At 38.7% G+C, this 18,697-nt stretch overlaps 1 protein-coding gene and 1 long non-coding RNA gene across 4 annotated transcripts in view; one reads left to right on the top strand and one right to left on the bottom strand.

Annotated features, from left to right (window-relative positions):
* The window catches only part of ca (RCC1 and BTB domain containing protein claret), a 68,979-nt gene that overhangs the window by 48,875 nt on the left and 1,407 nt on the right, over positions 1-18,697 (bottom strand). For all 3 annotated transcript variants that reach the window (XR_013874524.1, XM_080146737.1, XM_080146738.1), the window contains exons 3-18: positions 15,692-15,764; positions 14,898-15,003; positions 14,446-14,562; positions 13,839-13,891; positions 13,237-13,359; positions 11,915-12,012; positions 11,217-11,279; positions 10,229-10,361; positions 7,724-7,788; positions 7,131-7,224; positions 6,602-6,729; positions 6,278-6,353; positions 5,525-5,573; positions 5,080-5,194; positions 4,104-4,279; positions 3,471-3,577 (exon numbers count right to left, since the gene is read on the bottom strand). Coding sequence is in view for 2 of the 3 variants with exons in the window: in XM_080146737.1 (XP_080002863.1) it covers positions 3,471-3,577; positions 4,104-4,279; positions 5,080-5,194; positions 5,525-5,573; positions 6,278-6,353; positions 6,602-6,729; positions 7,131-7,224; positions 7,724-7,788; positions 10,229-10,361; positions 11,217-11,279; positions 11,915-12,012; positions 13,237-13,359; positions 13,839-13,891; positions 14,446-14,562; positions 14,898-15,003; positions 15,692-15,764 (1,576 nt within the window). In the remaining variant the exon portion in view is untranslated. The remainder of the gene's footprint in view (positions 1-3,470; positions 3,578-4,103; positions 4,280-5,079; positions 5,195-5,524; positions 5,574-6,277; positions 6,354-6,601; positions 6,730-7,130; positions 7,225-7,723; positions 7,789-10,228; positions 10,362-11,216; positions 11,280-11,914; positions 12,013-13,236; positions 13,360-13,838; positions 13,892-14,445; positions 14,563-14,897; positions 15,004-15,691; positions 15,765-18,697) is intronic.
* LOC145306000 (uncharacterized) lies at positions 8,052-9,987 on the top strand. The gene is made up of 6 exons (XR_013874863.1): positions 8,052-8,334; positions 8,422-8,507; positions 8,596-8,653; positions 9,431-9,491; positions 9,626-9,689; positions 9,843-9,987. It is a non-coding gene; the product is annotated as an uncharacterized LOC145306000 (long non-coding RNA).

Here is an 18,697-nt window from a genome sequence, read left to right as displayed (position 1 = left end):
TTCCTAGGGCAGGGGAGGGAAGTGAGTAAGGGCGAGCCTGTGCCACATGCACTTCAGCCCCATGCCACTGGGCATGCTTTGGACAAGGGAAGGGAGCACTTAGGGCTAGGGGAGCCGACACCCAGGCAAGTGCCAGTCGCTTGCCAGTCTGTCATTGGGGAGGGTATCGGGGTGCCTCGGCCGCATACAGATAACGCTCAATGGAAACTTGTATCTAGCCAGGAGCAGCCCAGCCGTGTCCAGTCCCAAGAAGCAGCCGTGACCAGAGCTGAAGATCCCCAGCCGCGTGTACGAGGAAGATGGTTGCCTGGAAGCCTCTCCCATTGGTGGATGGTCCTGTGGGGCCTCCTGCTGGCAGCCGTGTGGCCTACAACCAGCTACGTCCTGGTGGGGTGGGACTGTGCCAACCCCACCCATGTCACGTCTTACAATAAAGAAAAGATGTGTAACACGGAGCCCCTACACCATGAGGTGCCCCTGGGCCATGAAGTACACGTCCTGCAGCAAGTCAAGGTGAGGGAAACCACTGGGTACAGTTGTCAGCTCACCGTGTCCCAGTGGACATTCAGGTGTGGGGTATGGGGTCACCTCAAGGTGACCTCGGTCCCCACCCTCATGAGGCCAACCAAGATAGACCCAGAAGCGTGCCGAGACCTGGCCAGGAACCGAGTCTACACGTTGCCAGGCAAGACCCAGCCACTGACGTTCCAGCTGAACCATCCCCTGTTCTTCACCATCGATATGGTGGGCGCCCTCGTCAACAGCCCCGAGGGGGTGGGTTGTGAGGGGGAGGACGTCCACTTCGAGGGCCAGCTATACCGCAACGAATTAGTGCTCCAGGAGCGACGGCTGCTGGTCAAGGAGGAGACCTATGTGGTGGAGGATGGACGGGTGGAGTCCCAGTCTGACCACCTGACCCTAGAGTGTCCCCATTCTGAGCTGTCCTGCATCACTGGGGAAGCAACCTATGTGTGGGACCACCTGGGAAGAGATTGCCCCTTGAGGCTGATCCGCAGCCTCCAGCCCAGCCTGGTGATGGATGCATATCTGGTTGACCATCAGGCCCAGTTTTTCATCAATATGACCAACCCCACCTCGATTGTGAACTGCGACTTCGAGGCCCATGCCACCAACCATCCAGCGTTGTTCGTGGCAGCTGACCCAGCCGCGGCTGCGCTGCCCAGAGTGTCGGCCAGGGATGTTGACGTTCCCCTTCAAGCACAGATACATGCAGGTTATATTGGGTTTACCCTGGAAACGCACATGAAAAGCACCGCAGCAGAAGAAGTAGCGGCCAACTGCTGGAAGCTCCAGCAACTAGACCCGGCCCACCCGGTGCGTGTCCAGGGGAGCACGTTCTCGGTACTGAGGGGAGACATCCTGCTGCAGCTGACCTGCCAACGTCACAAGTACGTTGTCCGCGAACACAAGGAGTGTTGGGACAAAGTGCCAGTAGAGCCCACAGGTTTTGTAGACGCTGTGACACGGGTATACAGTGAACACGCCACCAAGATTCCCTGCTCCTCCACCTACCCCCTGACTGTGCACGCGGAGGAAGGCTGGATAGAGTTAACCCCCGCTCCCAAGAAGAGGCCACCCCCGCTGGATACGCCTAAGCAGTTGTTGACAGAACCCTTAGATGACTTCAGTTCAGGTGGCTTGTATTCGCAGGCTGAGTTGAACGACTGGCAACAACTGCTGGCGTTCCCAGCATACAAGAGTGCCATGCTGACCGGCCTATCCTATGGCTCCTGCGTTCAGCAAGGCAGCTGTTCAGCCACAGGAGACCATGGGATAGTGTCCTACAACATTGACCGACTGGCGGAGGAAGGAGAGGCAGCCCTGGATGTCTGGGCTGGATTTAGACAAGCCATCCACGAGTGGGGAGATGGCGCAGCCATACTGTGTTTGCTGTTGTTGATCCTCAAACTGCTGGGGGACCTAACCATCATTTCCCTGGCAGCAGCACAGGGAGGAGTCCGGGCAGCCCTGAATGCGATATCACAAGTGTTCCTGTACCATCCAGCTTTATATAGGAAAGCGCTGGCTAGAGCCAGGCTCAACCATGCCAAGTCCCGGGACTTTTCAGTGGACTGGGATGCCATTCCCATCGGCAGGGAAGCAGCCGAGGAAATGGTGTCTATGAAATCAACTGACAGCGGGCATGACCGCCCAGGTAGGCCAGGACCGCCCTCTGGCAGACCCCGCGGCCCCTCAGGAGGACAGGCCGCTGCTCAGACGATCAACCTGGCAGCCAGTGCCCCAGCCGCTGCCAACAACAACCAGCAAGCCCCACTGCTGACTGTTCCAGCAACAACTGTGCCACCAGCAAACCTGATACCTGCCGGCGCTGACCAACGTGTCCAACCCAAGCCAGCCTCTGCCTTCTATCCCACATTGGGAGCCCATCAACCCTAAGAAGATACTCACCACTAGGATTCCATTGAATCATTATCGTTTGTATATATTTTAGCCCTAAGGAGCGGGCCGAAGGCCTCAACCACTGTCGGAAGTCTGGTAGGGAAACCACCTCCCAGCCTTCCGAGGGGAGAGTTGTGGTATTCGGCAACCGTGAGCCATGCCTATGGCACCCCTGATCTGGGGTTCGGTGGAGGGTCAATGGCCCTCCCCCGAGTCCTGGGGAAGGGGTCTAGTGACCCCCTCCCTACGCTTAGAATTAATGATTGAATCTGTCATGTTTATTATGGTTAACTGTATTCTTAATTCTCCCCCACCCTTTTCAGGGATGGGGGATCATCATTGCCCAAACTGACCATTGTATATGTATTATTTATGCTTTTATGTTATGATTATTTATTCCTATCCATGTAATTATTGTTTGTTGTATATAGCTTCAGTATCTTTTAAACCTTCAATAAAGTGACAACTGAAAATAGATGTTGATCATTATCTAGTGAAAGCTAGAGAAGCGTAGCTTCTCTATAGTAAGGTGTCCACGTCTGTCACACTGCCGTAATCTAATTGAACTCCGGTGTCTGCCATTTATCCTCGGCGGATACCACAATGGTTCTCCTTTACAGTGTAGCTTATGATAGGTCCTGGGAAGTTGTTTAACTATTTTGGCCTCTGGGAGAGGGAACCACCGAACTCCTAAGAGAAATCGCCCCTTAAAAATACGAACCTCCCTAAAACTTTATTTGCAACTCAAATAGAGGCATCTAAAGGCGTAACCACTAGTTCTTACTAAAACAATAAAAGCCAGAGATCTAAAGAGATAAGACAATGGACGTTAAATTGATGTACACCCTGAATTATGATAAAACAAAATTACCCCTTGTAGATAACTTCGGACGCTTCTAATTTTTACTTTCTTATCAAGATCTAGTACAAGTGCCCAAAACTTTAAGCCAATAAAATTGACCTCTGGTAACAGCTTTTACATTTACATTCCAATGTCCCCGGCCTCTCTAGAATTATGAGAAAATAGATTAGTTAGAATAAAATTCCTGTCTTAAAGCATCAATCTCTTTTCTGACACACTTGTGGAGCAGGCTCTCTTTTGTGCTGCCAGCCTTCACAGATCCGGCACCTGGCACATTCAGGGAAGCAAATTTCTGTACAACATTGACACTCTTTTATATTAAATTTACAATTTTTTCCCCTTTTTATGTGTGGTTGTAGCCATGTTTTCTTTGTATATGGACCTAAGTAGTCATGGAGTAAGACGAGATACGTAGAGCCAGCTCAAGCTTCACGTTCAACATTAAAACTTGTCCCGCTGTCTCATGGGAGCTACTTGTCCCATAAACAAATATATTGATGTGGAATTTATAGGGATCTTAATGGATAAATTAACACTTGTAATGAGTAAATAAGTGCAGGGATCTAAATGGATAAGACAATGGCCGATAAATTGATGTACATCCTAATGATAATACACAATATAAATTACCTACTATGTAGATTGCAATAAGTGGTTGAAACATTTGGACACTAAATGACCCAACCTATAAAATAAAAGTCCCCAAAGTTGTTAAGCCAAATAATGAGAAAATATTATAGTAAAACTTTGAGGACTAGGTAGTATAATAATCAGTCCAATGTCCCCTCATACGTATCAATTAAACTCAAAGAGTGTTCCTTAATGACGTCATCGGGCGAAGATTTTGCATCATTGCTGTTATTGTTATTGTTAGTTTTGTTGACATTATTCACAATTGTAGTTTCACTCTTGCCGTTCTGATCCGTGGTCACACACACCAGGTTTCTGAAGGGACTCTTCTGCGGGGTGGGCGTGCCAGAATTGGTGGATTTAGGACTAAAATGATATTGGATTTGTAAGCGGTTTTTTTCATGAGTTATTAAAGACTAGCGGCTACGCTTTCTTTCTAGGGGCGATTTCTCATGAGAGGGTGGTCGTATCCTCCCCCAAAATAGTTATAACCCTTCTCAGGGCCCATGAGAAGCAAGACTGTAAAAGAGAACCATATCAGTTAAACGGTTAGCAAGACACACAGATACAGATCCTGTTATTTCTATAATATTACTGCCAAAATATCCGTATATAAAGGGAAAGGTAGGTTGCGGGTAAAATCCGTAAAGGTTGTGTGTTTTAAGTTAAAAACAGTAGGAGAACGATAACAATTTTTTAACTTTGTTAACTTAAAAAAATTTGCTTTCTATATTTCTTTTAATAAGAAATACACATATTTAGGGAATATTATCGTTCTAATACTATTTTTTAAGCCTTTAAAACACACACTTTTACGGATTTTACCCGCAACCTACCTTTCCCTTTTTGTTTTAAAAAATTATTTTGTCTCATTTGTACACAAGCTCAAGCCTATTAGTCTTTTGAACCAATTAAGTCAACAAAATATCCGTATATAAATTTTTATTTTATAAAATTATTTTGTCTCAATTGTACACAAGCTCAAGCCGATTAGTCTTTTGAACAAATTAATTTAACAAAATTACCCAAATTTTTTCAGCCAACAAATATGGTTACCAGTGCGTAATATACAGTCCAAAGTCCTCTCCCTCCCTGAACGTAGCTGACAGGCGTACAGTTGAACATTTTAAATAATAAAGTAGCTTCGCTACTAAAAAAAAGTTTACCTAGAACTGTTTGAGTTATCAGGTGTGGGCATAAGATTTAGCGGCCACAGGGCCAGCAAACATTCTTCTGCAGGAAGCACTAGGCGTTGAAGGACTGTGTTTTGAGTCTTGTTTCCTAACAATGTATCTTTATAGCTAGGTTGGAAAAGAAAAAAGTTTGAGAATTAAAGGAGTGGGGGGAGGGCAAGGACATAATTTCGCACACTATGGTACTACCCTTGGTTTTTGAGATAATTGAGTAAAACCTTTCGAATGAGTCAGTGATCACCCAAACTAGCCCCATACTTAATGAAAAAAACGACGGTAACTAAACCCAAAAAAAAGGAACTGGGGTAGTTTTCTCCTATGCCAAACCCCTGCGGGGCTATCTAGTATCAATACTCAATAGGGTAATTATTGAAAATTGTAAAAAAGGCCATTTTAGCACAGGAGTAAAATTAATTACCTGTTAATGTAGTGACTAGATGGAGACTATTTGTTGCAGATTCAGTACTAAACAATTTTCATACTCAACAACATTTATTATATTATTTTTTTACATTTATTACATTATATTTAGGGAATGTTTGTCCGTACGTCCGTTTGTAAGTCAGTGTGTAACAATAACCTATTTTCATTAGTTTAGGCTTGTAAGAATTTTTCTATATGTTTCAAACTTTTGATGATAATTCCTGTAACACTTCACAATTTAGAAAGCGTAGCCACTCTATTATCGTTACAAGAAAGTTTGTACGTCCACTTGATTTCATGCTTATTAAGTTTTAACTCTGCATTTTCATTTGCTATACTGTTTGATTTCAGAGCTTCGCTTTGATGGGTGTTTTATTAAACTAGTTTCTTCTTCCATTTAGTAAGGATATAAACCTACTAAGGTATCCCCCTCTACCCTATTTATCACAATAAATTTCAAATCCTTTCAACCAATCAATCACAAATTACGAAAAGGTTTTAATAAAAAGCATTCCTTATTTTCTCACATTTATCAACCATATTCATATCCTTGTTATTAAATAATCCTATTATTTAAAGAAGTTCGGTGTTTTTTGTCTGTACCATAAGATTTTGATAACTTATGAACAAGTGGATTGCTCCATTCTAGGAAAGCTTCACGCAGGTTGATATAAGGCTTAAAGCTATTTTATGTCCCTAGATCTAAGGGGCGCATCAACTAGAGTAGTTACAAAGTATGAAATTTCCTTTTTGAAGCGATAACACCAAGGTTTCCAGTTCTCAATAGTTTCTTAATATCTCCGGGTATAGTAGAAGGCAGCCATCTGGAAATAAAACAAGAATAACAACATTAAATAATATAAAAAAAATCAGCTATCTAACTTAAATAGCAGCTGCACAAATCACATTTTCTTCATAGCGTTAAGGACGGACGCACAAACAAGCAAACACAATTGTAGAGAAGCTACGCTTTAAAAAAATAAAATAATTTTCTTAATAAAAGTCGGACCGGCTATCAAACAGAAAGTTTGGCAAATAAAGGGAATAGAGATTCCTCTGACAATAAGGTTACCTTGTTGATTGTTGAACAGGCTCCAAAGTTGCATCTAAGTGAAGGTATTGAAACAGAGCTGGGTAGAAAGTTGCTATCAAATCTCGGTCAGGAGTGGTTTCTACGTTTACTAGGGTATTCATACCAACCTATAACCGGGAAAAAAATTATTATTTGTTTTCCTTTAAACTCAGGGATCTTAATGGATAAGACAAGGGACATTAAAATGATTTAAATGATTTATTATCGTTTCTACCAACCAAGATTTAGAATAAGAAAATCTTATTATATAAAATAAATATTTAGTTAGTGTTGTTTTTGTCTGACTATCTATTGAACTAAAAATTTAGTTCTCATGTATAGGGAAGCTTTATGAAGTCCCTGAAATGGTTTCAGGTTATATAATTTTTAAATTTAAGTCTAGGGAAGGTTTGGGGCTACTTTTCTGCTTTCCCTGTCCCTTAAAAAATAAATATCCTATATGCTAGGGGTGCAACCGCTTGTACTTTCATAAAGGCAAAGTAAATTATAAGGCAGCTACGCCACTAACCTCTGTTGTAATAGTTACAGGTTTGTCGGGGATCATTAAATCATCTGATTCAGATTTGCTCCTCAATAACTTTCTTCCTTCAGCTATTCTATTTCTAAAAAAATCATCCCATTGCATAAAGTTTTTTTTTTATAAAATGACAGTATTTAAGTTTCTTACAGTTCCTAAGATGATTTAGGCGATTTCTTTTTAAAAATAAGACAGGGGTGTATATATTCTGCACAAGATTAATTTTTTCCCCCTGCTGCAATTTGTAAAATTTTTTTCCCAGTCTATTTTTTTCAGCAAGAATGGGGAAAAATGAAAAAATGTTTTCAGTGTTCAGTTTTTATCTTAATTTTTACATTTTACCCCCCAAACACATTATTTATTTTTTTTACCCCTCCCTTAGCAGGGTTAAATTTGCAGAGTATACAGTATACACCCCCTAAAATAAGATGTTTTTTTTTTAAATGACAAAACAAACATTGAGATAGAAAGAAGAGAGAAAAATAAAGAGAGGCATGACCAACAGACAGACTTATATCACTTATAGAAAAGCTTCGCTACTGTAAATCTTTGAAATGACCTATCTTACAAACAAAATTTTTCACCTTAGATTTGTAATCTTTCCCACTGACATTTGCTTTATGCTTGACAGCCTGCCCCGACTTTCAACCTAAATATAACAATCAAATAGGTTTAAAACTAAAGCTTTTCTTTTATTAGGTTATTTAGGTCAGTTTGTTCGTAACCAGGAGCTCTATACGTCATTTTAGGCATGTTGGAATCATCTTATTGATTTCATAAAGTAATGATTCCTGCAAGGACTAGGAATAAAAAGTTTTTTTTTTATTATTGTAGCAGAAACGTAGAGTAGTTGACTAAATATTCGTTAGCTAATAATTCCTTTTTAATTTGGACAGATTTTTGTGTCTATTTGTGTGCTGGCTAAGCCACAAACCTAAATGTTTCAATGTTAAGGAAAGAAAACGAGCACCCCTCCTGGTCAACTATTCATCTGTACCTGTAATCCTGCCTGTACCATGAAGATGTTATAGTAAAATTATTTTATATATTTTCTTTCTTTCTGTTTAAATTACAAAAAATATTAAGCAAAATTTTAAAACTTATCAAACCATTTCAGAAAGATAATTCAATTTTTAACTCCGTGTAGCCACCTCATGTTCCATAGCTGGCTCAAGACCAAGGAGGAAAATGAAAAGTAAGCTTTCTTATAAAAAATTGTAATACAAAATTTCCTTAATTTTTAATTCAATTGAACAATTATCAAATTTTGTTATTAATTTAGAATGTGACTGCCATATGAAAGATTGTGTAGCTGCATTAAATTAATCTATCTTATTGCAAGAAGTGCTTGGTTGCATAAGAATCAAGGTAACTACCTATAGTACCTACCTAAAAGAACATTTATAAACTTTTTAATAATTTGTTACTGTGTCCTTAAAAAGAAATCAATATTTAGACTACAAGCTGTGTACCTGAAAAGCTGGTCAAATAATTGTTAACTGTGTACCTATTAGGTAATAACTAGTGATGCGAATCCGAATCCGGAATCCGGAATCCGCCCAATTTTCGGCCAATTTTGGAATCCGAATCCGGAATCCGTTTTTTATAGCGGATTCCGGATTCTAAATTGGTAGGCTAAAATTACCGTCTTGAGTTTTTTCTTACAACTCCCTCTTTTTGAAAGCAAAGATCACCCCCCCCCCCCCCCCCAACACACCACCTCCCCCCCCCCATTTCTTCCCACATAAACAACGTTGATATACCAGCTAATAGCACAGAGCGATCACGTGATGAACTATTCAATTCCAAGACCTCAGATTGGACAGCCAACGATCACGTGATGAAGTGTAATCCACTCAACATCAACAAACCCTCTAATTGGCTGTACAGTGATCACGTGACATAAAAATATACACACTCTCATTGTCAGGCCAGCGATTTTATTGTTTCTTCTTCACTACAGGTATAAAGGTAGCTAGCATCCAAAGTTGCGTTTTTTTGTAGGTATTTATTTTCATTTTACAGCTTTTCATGCTTCATTTGTTTTTTAAAAAGCCTTTTAAAATACTGCTAGAATCCGGAATCCGAATCCGGAATCCGTCAAAAATAAGAATCCGGAATCCGCAAGAATCCGTCACTTTTTTTTGACGGATTCCGAAGGAATCCGGAATCCGAATCCGGCCCAAAAATTCGACGGATTCGCATCCCTAGTAATAACCAAATAAAAATGTATTTTTTATCATTAATTTTATATCATTAAAATCTTAGCCTAAACATATTATTCAATTTAGATGTTTGTTGTGCTGTACCTGATATTTTATGTTGGCATAGCAGCCTTCTTACCCTTCTCTGGTAAATATTTAATAAAGAAAAATTCAAATTCAAATACCCAGAGATAGTTAAATTTTAATAAAAAAGAAAAGAAAAAATATTTAATTTTTTAAAAAATTCTTTTTTTAATAACTGCATGCTCTTTTCCTTAATAGTCATTACGAGCGCAGTGTGTTTGAGTAAAATTACCAACCCAGGCAACTTAATATACCCCCAGAGGTAAATTTATTATTGTATATGTATTTTATGTTTTAAGCTCCAAGTTTATTCCATAGTGTAATACTTTACAAATTTATTTTACCATCTATTCTTTTAAATTTTTATATTTTAATTTTTATATTATCCTTTTACAAAACATAAATTCTTTTTTAGTTTTGTGAAAGCATAGCTGAGATGTTCTTCTTCTATTTCAAAGTTAAAATGCTGTCCACAGACAATGTTAACCATGCCTGTTCCTTGTCCACCGGAGCTGCCTGCTGAAGCAGGGCAGATGCAACCCTCCTACAAATTCCCAGGTTGCACAATTTGATCATCTAGGTTGATATGCCTAGCGGCCTCTAGGGGTATATCAACCGCCCCATTTCAATTTTATCTTCAAAATGAAAAGGAACCCTATCTTAAAGTTCTTGTAAATTTTCCCAAAATGAATAAGAAGTTACATTGTAAAAGAGAACATTATATCGTTTAAGCGGTTAGCGAGATCCTTTCGTACAAACAACAAAACATCCTGTTGATTTATTATAAAGATAATAACTTACGACATCTGGAAGAGAAAGAGGTTCTTGATGATCTTGAAAATGGTGATTATGATGAGAATTAGAGTGATGAAGTGAATGATGAGAATTGTGCTGCCCCAGGGAAGAGGGTTCTTTGCTTGATCCTACTCCTGTTTTTTTTTATATTTAGTTAACTCTAATGTATCCTATATAAGTAAAGTATTAAGATAATTGTCAAGTTTTCAACTACCTACCTAGGTAATAATCTTAATTTACAGAAACTTATTATTTTCTAATAAAGTTTAGGGTGAGGCGGGGCTGAACCGGTAATTTTTTCGGTTTTTTGAAATAAAAATGGGGTAAATATCAATATTTTGAAATGGGACCAAGACCATTAGAAAGCTTACGGAAAGGACTATAAGGTCCTAAAAGGACGTTATCCTAGGACTTTTAGAAATTTGTCATAATTAAACTCAAAGAAATTACCGATAAATGCCCCACGGTGGGGCATTGTGGGTAACGTCTTTTCAACCTAAAAAAAATCGATGAAAAACGGCCAAACGGCCAGTCTAGCATAAATAATCATAATTAGTATAGGTTATAGGTATTATCCACAAAAATTTTCATGAAGATCAAACTATTCCTTCTATGTCAAAAATAATTTTTTTTAAAAGACGAGAAATTTCGATTTTTTTTCTAACAAATTTTTTTTTTAAATGAAATTTATTTTTTTTTATATAAAAAAACCTGTTCTATTCCCTTTTTGGCCTAATTCTTAAAAAGCCCATATTGAATTTTAGATTTTACCAAAGAAAACCTGAAAATTGATCTTAAAAATCGAATTTGATTTTTTTTTTGACGTACCCACGTTATACCCCAAGCAAGAACTGCCAAGCCAAATTTTAGAGTTCTACTCCTGTTTTAAAGTCTTAAAACTCCCACACTTACGGAATTCTGCGAAAGCTGCCTCCCCCTTTATTGTTCATTGTCCAATCCCCGAAGATCCTTGAGGTTAACTAAATTTCCTGTTCCGCCTGAAGACCAGGTGTAACCCAAGCTCTTCTGCTCAACTAACAGCCGCAAGTAGTTTTCACTAAAACAATTTTAAAAATATTACCCAGTCAAAACGTTCAAGCTTTTTTTTATTGTTGGGATAGATGGGGGGGGGGGGGGGGTAAGCCTTATTTTTGTTTGGTTGGAGTAACATCCAGTAGTTATTGAAAGAATTTTTTTCTTTAAAGCCTTATATAAAAGTAACAGGATGTTCGTCTGTTTCTGTGTTTTTACTGAAAACTCATCAGTAAAAAGGTAGAGGAGAATTTTCATTTAACCTGTCTTTATGTCTGTACCGTGAGTTCTGTCTCACTAATGGTCCGATATGAATCTTACTTACAAAGAAGATTCTTATTAATTACAGGAAGGTTTCTTCTTAATATTTTGAGAGAGGGTGAACAACTCTACAAAGGTTTCCCTTACACTACATAGACAACAAAGAATGATATTTTCTACAAAAAAAAAAAACAATTTAAGAATCACTATTCATAATACTTAAAACAATTTAAGTACACTTCAAGTAAAATCCTATCCCATACCTTCTAGTAATATTTGAAACTCCTTTAATAAACTAAACACTACACTTTTATTGCACCCCATATAACTATCCCACTAAAAATAAAATGAACGGTTGATATATAGAGTTATATATTCTTCTTATCATTAAAAGAATACCTGTGTTTAAAAATAACAAAATGACAGTCTTTGGCATCGTCTTGGTACAGTTGCATTGACTCTAAAGTTGCGCCAGTCTCAAGTTGCATCTTACCAACCTAAATAATAAAAATTGCGTCATCTCAATACAGTTGCATTGACTCTAAAGTTGCGCCAGTCTCAAGTTGCATCTTACCAACCTAAATAATAAAAATTGCACTATCCTGGTACAGTTGCATTGACTCTAAAGTTGCGCCAGTCTCAAGATGCATTTTCCCAATTTAATTAATAAAAATTGTACCATCTTATTCTTGGTACAGTTGCATTGAACTTAAAGTTGCCACAGTGTGTATGAAGGTGCTTTGACTTTTGTGTCAGAACCTAAATTGGGACATAGTGCATTTTGATTACCCTAGGTTAGGTAACTTCATTTCACTTTCCAATAAAATCTAAAATGCAGCAGTTTTTGAGAAAATTAGATTTGAAAATTTCAAGTTCAATTTTCATAATTAAATAATCTTTGCTTTTCTTGTAATGATTATGCGGTAACTCCTAGTTTGTGAAAATTGAACTTGAAATTTTCAAATCTAATTTTCTCAAAAACGGCTGCATTTTAGATTTTATTGAAAAGTGAAATAAAGTTACCTTACCTAGAGTAATGAAATGTCCCAATTTAGGTTCTGACACAAAAGTCAAAGCACCTTCATACGCACTTTGTTGCGCCAGTCACAAGTTGCATTGAAACAACATTAATAATAAAAATTGCACCATCACTCGTCATAAAAAAAAAACATTTAAAAGAAAAATATGTCAAATAAGCCTAATACTAGGTGCAATAATAATTTTAAAAAACAGTTCATTTACTTTTCAACTTCGAACACAAAATAATGTTTTTATATTTTCAATTATAAAAGAACACAATTATAATATACCTACAATTTTAAAATATCAACAAAATAATTTTGCAATAAAGTTTTAAGATCTACCCTAATGCTGTTTATCTATTTATTTTTTCAGAAAACAACTCGAACAAAAACAAGGATGACAACGGACAAGAGTTTTATAAGGCAGATGTTCAGTTTTCATAAAAAGAAAAGAAAGAGAAATTTTACAAAAAACTAAACGGTAAAAAAATGTGGCTTATGTCTTGATGCTTTTTGACCGACAGACAAACGGACAAAAATGTGGACTAGATGCACAAATATCACAGAAATCTTCACTGAAAATTACAGCTGTCTTCCTTCAATAACAGTCGAGAATGTCACATTTCCCCCTAAGCGTTATAGACTGAATGATGGAAAAAATGAATTATAGAGAAGCTTTGCTATTGAAAAAACACCTACCAGAGATCCTTTGGTGATATTGACTAGAATGAATGCCCCCGCAGGGTTACCCAGGCCCACCATAATGTTTCCCTCGTGGTTAATCCAGCTCACCATATGACACGCTGACTCCAAAACTGGTTTCTGAAAGTAATGATAACGCTGATCAGTAATGCTAACTTTCAGGGACGTCCAAGCTTTTAATAAGGGTTTGAGGGGTTTAAATACTCAGATACACCACCCTTGGAATATCAAAGGCCTCGAAAAAGTCGAACTAACATTAAATTTAAACCTTTGCTTGCAAGGACTTACAAAGCCTAAATGCAAATAAGAGACTTACAAAGCGTACATGTCTAGGTAACGCTTATTTCTCATACTTGTAAATTGAATGTATTAAATCGTGTATTATGGAGTTCTCAAATAGGTTGATGCTTTCAGTTTTTTTTGTAATGACCAGGTGAGTCGAGATTGAAGAAATTCAAAATAAGGAAATATACCAATTGAAGAAAGTAATAGAAATGAGTTGTGAAAAGAAATCAAACTAAGTTGGAAAATATACATCCCTGTATCCAAATGATTAAATGCAAATGGTATATTACTACCTATTCAAAGTAAAGTTTTACCTGTGGGCCGATAAAAACTTGTTTAACATAATTCTTAATATCTTCCTTATTATCTAAAAAAAAAAAACATTTTTACATGAGCACTAGAAAGAATGTCGTTAACATTATTGGATGTTTTCATCAGAGGATTTTTTTCTCAATTTTTTTCAGTTCGAAGATTTTTTTCTCTCAATATTTTTAAAAACATTGAGATATGTTATTGAAAATTAGAAAATGCTGAAAACGTTGAAATCAAAGTCGACGATTTTTGTTAAAATTTTTGTTCAAAGATTAAAAGAAATCATAAAACCTTAAAAACACATTAAAAACCTAATCTGATTCTGCAAGGGAATTGCAAACACTTTCTAGTGTTTGTAAAAATGTTAATGTTGCTGCTGCTAACAAAAAAAATTAAAACCTATAGGTAGTGGAAACTTTACCTCAATAATTTTAAAAAATCATTTACCTATTTAATCCACTTATTAGAATCATGAATAACTAATAAGTTTTTGGGTTGTTTTTTATCAGTATATCTTTAAAAACAGCTGAGAAAATAACATTTCCCCCCATACATTATAGAAGTGAATTATAGAGTAGCTTCGATACTGAAAACTAATATCATAATGACCTGAAAAGTCGTCGTTGTCTTGTTGTAAAAACTTGAGTGCATCAAAAGTATAAATATTGAGTCTGTCAGTTATGATTAGAGCAGTCTTGCCGCCAGGACAGAATCCTAGCACACAGCCTGAAACAGAAAAATAGCTTAAAACCACCCCCAAAACAGAAATTTAGAATAAAACAGCCTAAACCCCTCCAGAGACTTATATGAATCTTCCCAAGATCTTATTGGTAAAACAAATACCTACGTCCGTGGCTTAACACGTAGAGCATCCGCTCGTCGTCAGGGAGGTAATGGGTTTCTAATCTCGGCTAAACACCGCTAAAGACGTTAAAAATGACCCCTACTGCTGCTATGTCAAATGCAGGGTCCCGCTCTGTGGGCAAAGTTGCATATACGTATAGTTCATGCCCCCTCTATTCTTTTACTTTAATACCCCGAGAAATAAAATATATTTTTACCTTTGTTTGATACATTTTCAAACCATTCCAGTTGGAAGAGCTTGGATTTGACTTGGGACCATCCTGTGTGGTTCGCGGATTTTTCAAGTTTCAGCACCAGAATGTCCTGAAGAGAGTTGCATGAAGTGCATTTGACGAGTTTGGGTACTTGGAGTAGTGACCCTTTATTTTTTTTCAGAATTTGATAAACATAAGTTATCCGTGAAGATGATCAAGAGAAAATTTAACTTTTACCAGGCGGTTTTTATTTAACGTCAAAAAATGTTTAATTTGTTAAGAGAAAAGTCACATTTTCATACAAATGATTGCAAGTATAATTTACAAGAATACCGTCTAACATATATTATTTTGAATTACAAGAAATAACAAAAAATTAGATATCACTAAAATATTTTTTTTAGATTATGATTAAACCATTGACCAGAAAAAAAATTGCGGTTCATTAAATTCAAGTTCAGATGCATTTCGTGCAACTACCCCTTATGCAAAATAGTATTTTAAATCAGTATCTTTAACACCCAGGGATCTAAAGGGATAAGACAATGGGAGATAAATTAATGTACAATACATCTCAAACGATGATAAACAAAATTAAATCAGCTTTGTTAGCCCCGAGGGTCCAAAAGCCCTGGCTAACAAAAATGGTACTAATTTTATTATCTTTATTTCAATATTAGTGGAAAATTGTACAATACGATGCTATATATGATTTTTTTAGTAGGCTGAGAACAGGTTCTAATCTAGCGTACATTAATCGGTTTCGAACCTATACTGGAAAATATGTAAATTATTACCTTTTTATCAGTTAATAGCAGTGAAATAAAACAGTTGTCAATGTTGGAATAACAGGAAGAAACAATTGCATCTGATTTCAATGATTTTGACATTATATATTTTTGTATTGAGTAGGTACCTAGTAAAAATATTAGGTACAAGAGAAAAGCAAAAATATTAAGCATAAGGGGGGGGTTTTTAATGCAACCATCTCGTAATCAGTGAGCAAATGGCACTTAGAATTCGAATTTCGATCTGAAATTTTGCATGAGTAATCCTTGATAGGTCTATTTTCCCTAAATCGAACAAAAAGTTGGAAAAAAACGGCTGGCGGCTGGCAGCTCAGCCGTTTAGCCGTTTTTTGCCTATTTTTAGGGCAAATTCATCATTAATTACGTAGGAATCAACTTTTTAAAACATATTTTTGGTTTAATTCATGTTAAATGATAACAATAACCATTTTTAAAAATTTTTAGTACCAGCTGCTAAACGGCTAGAACCGGCTGAAAGCGGCTGGAAGCCGCCAAGAGTATAAAGGGTAGATAGGGCTTGTGACATGTCTAGGGGTAGGTTTCTATGGGTGCTGAGCTCAAAAATGCTACTAAAAATAGTGACGGCCAATCCATATGGCAGCTGGGTAACAGCTGCAGCTCAGCTGCGAGCGGCCAAGAGTAGAATGAGTAGATAGGGCTTGTGACGTGTCTAGGGGTAGGTTTTTATGGGTGCTGAGCTCAAAAATGCTAACAAAAATAGTGGAGGCCCATCCACATGGCAGCTGGGTAATGGACGCAGCTCAGCTGGGTAACGGCCGCAGCTCAGACGAGATAGGCCAAGAATAGAATGAGTACATGAGGCATGTGACGTGTCCAGGATTAGGTTTTTATGGGTGCTGAACTCAAAAATGCTTCTAAAAGTAGTTTCGGCCAATCCCTATGGCAGTTAAGTAATAGCTGCTGCTCAGCTGCGCGCGGCTAAGAGTAGAATGATTAGATAGGGCTTGTGACGTGTCTAGAGGTAGGTTTTTATGGGTGCTGAGCTCAAAAATGGTACCAAAAATAGTGGCAGCCCATCCATATGGCAGCTGGGTAACGGCCGAAGCTCAGCTGGTAGAGGCCAAGAGTAGAATGAGTACATAGGGTATGTGACATATCTAAGGGTAGGTTTTCATGGGTGCTGAGCTCAAAAATGCTACCAAAAATAGTGGCGACCCATCCATATGGCAGCTGAGTAACAGCTGCAGCTCAGCTGCGAGTGGCCAAGAGTAGAATGAGTAGATAAGGCTTGTGATGTGTCTAGGGGTAGGTTTTCATGGGTGCTGAGCTCAAAAATGGTATCAAAAATAGTGGCGACCCATCCATATTGCAGCTGGGTAACAGCTGCAGCTCAGCTGCGCGCCACCAAGAGTATAATGAGTAGATAGAGCTTGTGACGTGTCTCGGGGTAGGTTTTTATGGGTGTTGAGCTCAAATAAGCTACTAAAAAAAGTGGCGACCAATCCATATATGGCAGCTGAGTAACAGCTACAGCTCAGCTAGGAGCGGCCAAGAGTAGAATGAGTAGATAGGGCTTGTGATGTGTCTTAGGGTAGGTTTTTATGAGTGCTGAGCTCAAAAATGCTACCAAAATTAGTGGTGACCCATCCATGTGGCAGCTGGGTAACGGCGGCAGCTCAGCTGGGAGCGGCCGAAAGTAGAATGAGTACATAGGGCCTGTGACGTGTCCAGGGGTAGGTATTTATGAGTGCTGAGCTCAAAAATACTACCAATAATAGTGGCGGCTCATCCATATGGCAGCTGGGTAACAGCTACAGCCCACAAGCACTCTACTCATTCTACTCTTAGCCTCTCCCAGCTGAGCTGCAGCCGTTACCCAGCTGCCATATGGATGGGTCGCCACTATTTTTGGGAGCATTTTTGAGCTCAGTATCCATAAAAACTTACCCAAAGACACGTCAAAAGCGCTATGTACTCATTTTACTCTTGGCCGCTCCCATCTGAGCTGCAGCTGTTGCTCAGATGCCATATAGATTGGCCGCCACTATTTTTGGTACCATTTTTGAGCTCAGCACCCATTAAAACCTACCCCTAGACACGTCATAAGCCTTATCTACTCATTTTACTCTTGGCCTCTCACAGCTGAGCTGCGGCCGTTACCCAGCTACCATATGGATGGACCGCCACTTTTTTTGGTTGCATTTTTGAGCTCAGCACCCATAAAAACCTACCCCTAGACACGTCATAAGCCCCATCTACTCATTCTACTCTTGACCGCTCGCAGCTGAGCAGCAGCTGTTACCCAGCTGCCATATGTATTGGCCGCCACTATTTTTGGTACCATTTTTGAGCTCAGCACCCATAGAAACCTAACCCTAGACACGTCACAAGCCCTATCTACTCAATCTACTCTTGGCCACTCGCAGCTGAGCAGCAGCTATTACTCAACTGCCACATGGATTGGCCATCACTATTTTTTGTAGTATTTTTGAGCTCAGCACCCATAAAAACCTAACCCTGGACAAGTCACATGCTCTATGTACTCATTCTAATCTTGGCCTCTCCCAGCTGAGCTGCCGCCGTTACCCAGCTGCCACATGGATGGGCCGCCACTATTTTTGGTAGCATTTTTGAGCTCAGCACCCATAAAAACCTACCCCTAGACACGTCACAAGCCCTATCTACTCATTCTACTCTTGGCCGCTCGCAGCTGAGCTGCAGCTGTTACCCAGCTGCCATATAGATTGGCCGTCACTATTTTTAGTAGTATTTTTGAGCTCAGCACCCATAAAAACCTACCCCTAGACATGTCACAAGCCCTATCTACTCTTCATACTCTAGGCCGCTCCCAGCCGTTTTCAGCCGGTTCTAGCCGTTTAGCAGCTGGTACTAGAAATTTAAAAAATGGTTATTGCTATTAGTTAATATGAATTAAACCAAAACTATGTTTTAAAAAGTTGATTCCTACGTAAATAATGATGAATTTGCCCTAAAAATAGGCCAAAAACGGCTAAACGGCTGAGCAGCAGCCGC

Source organism: Acartia tonsa, chromosome 14 (genome assembly GCF_053477335.1).
Source record: "Acartia tonsa isolate MP-2025a chromosome 14, ASM5347733v1, whole genome shotgun sequence".
NCBI lineage: Eukaryota > Metazoa > Arthropoda > Copepoda > Calanoida > Acartiidae > Acartia > Acartia tonsa.
Note: the sequence above shows the minus strand (reverse complement) of the source record. Positions and strands in the feature narration are given on the sequence as shown.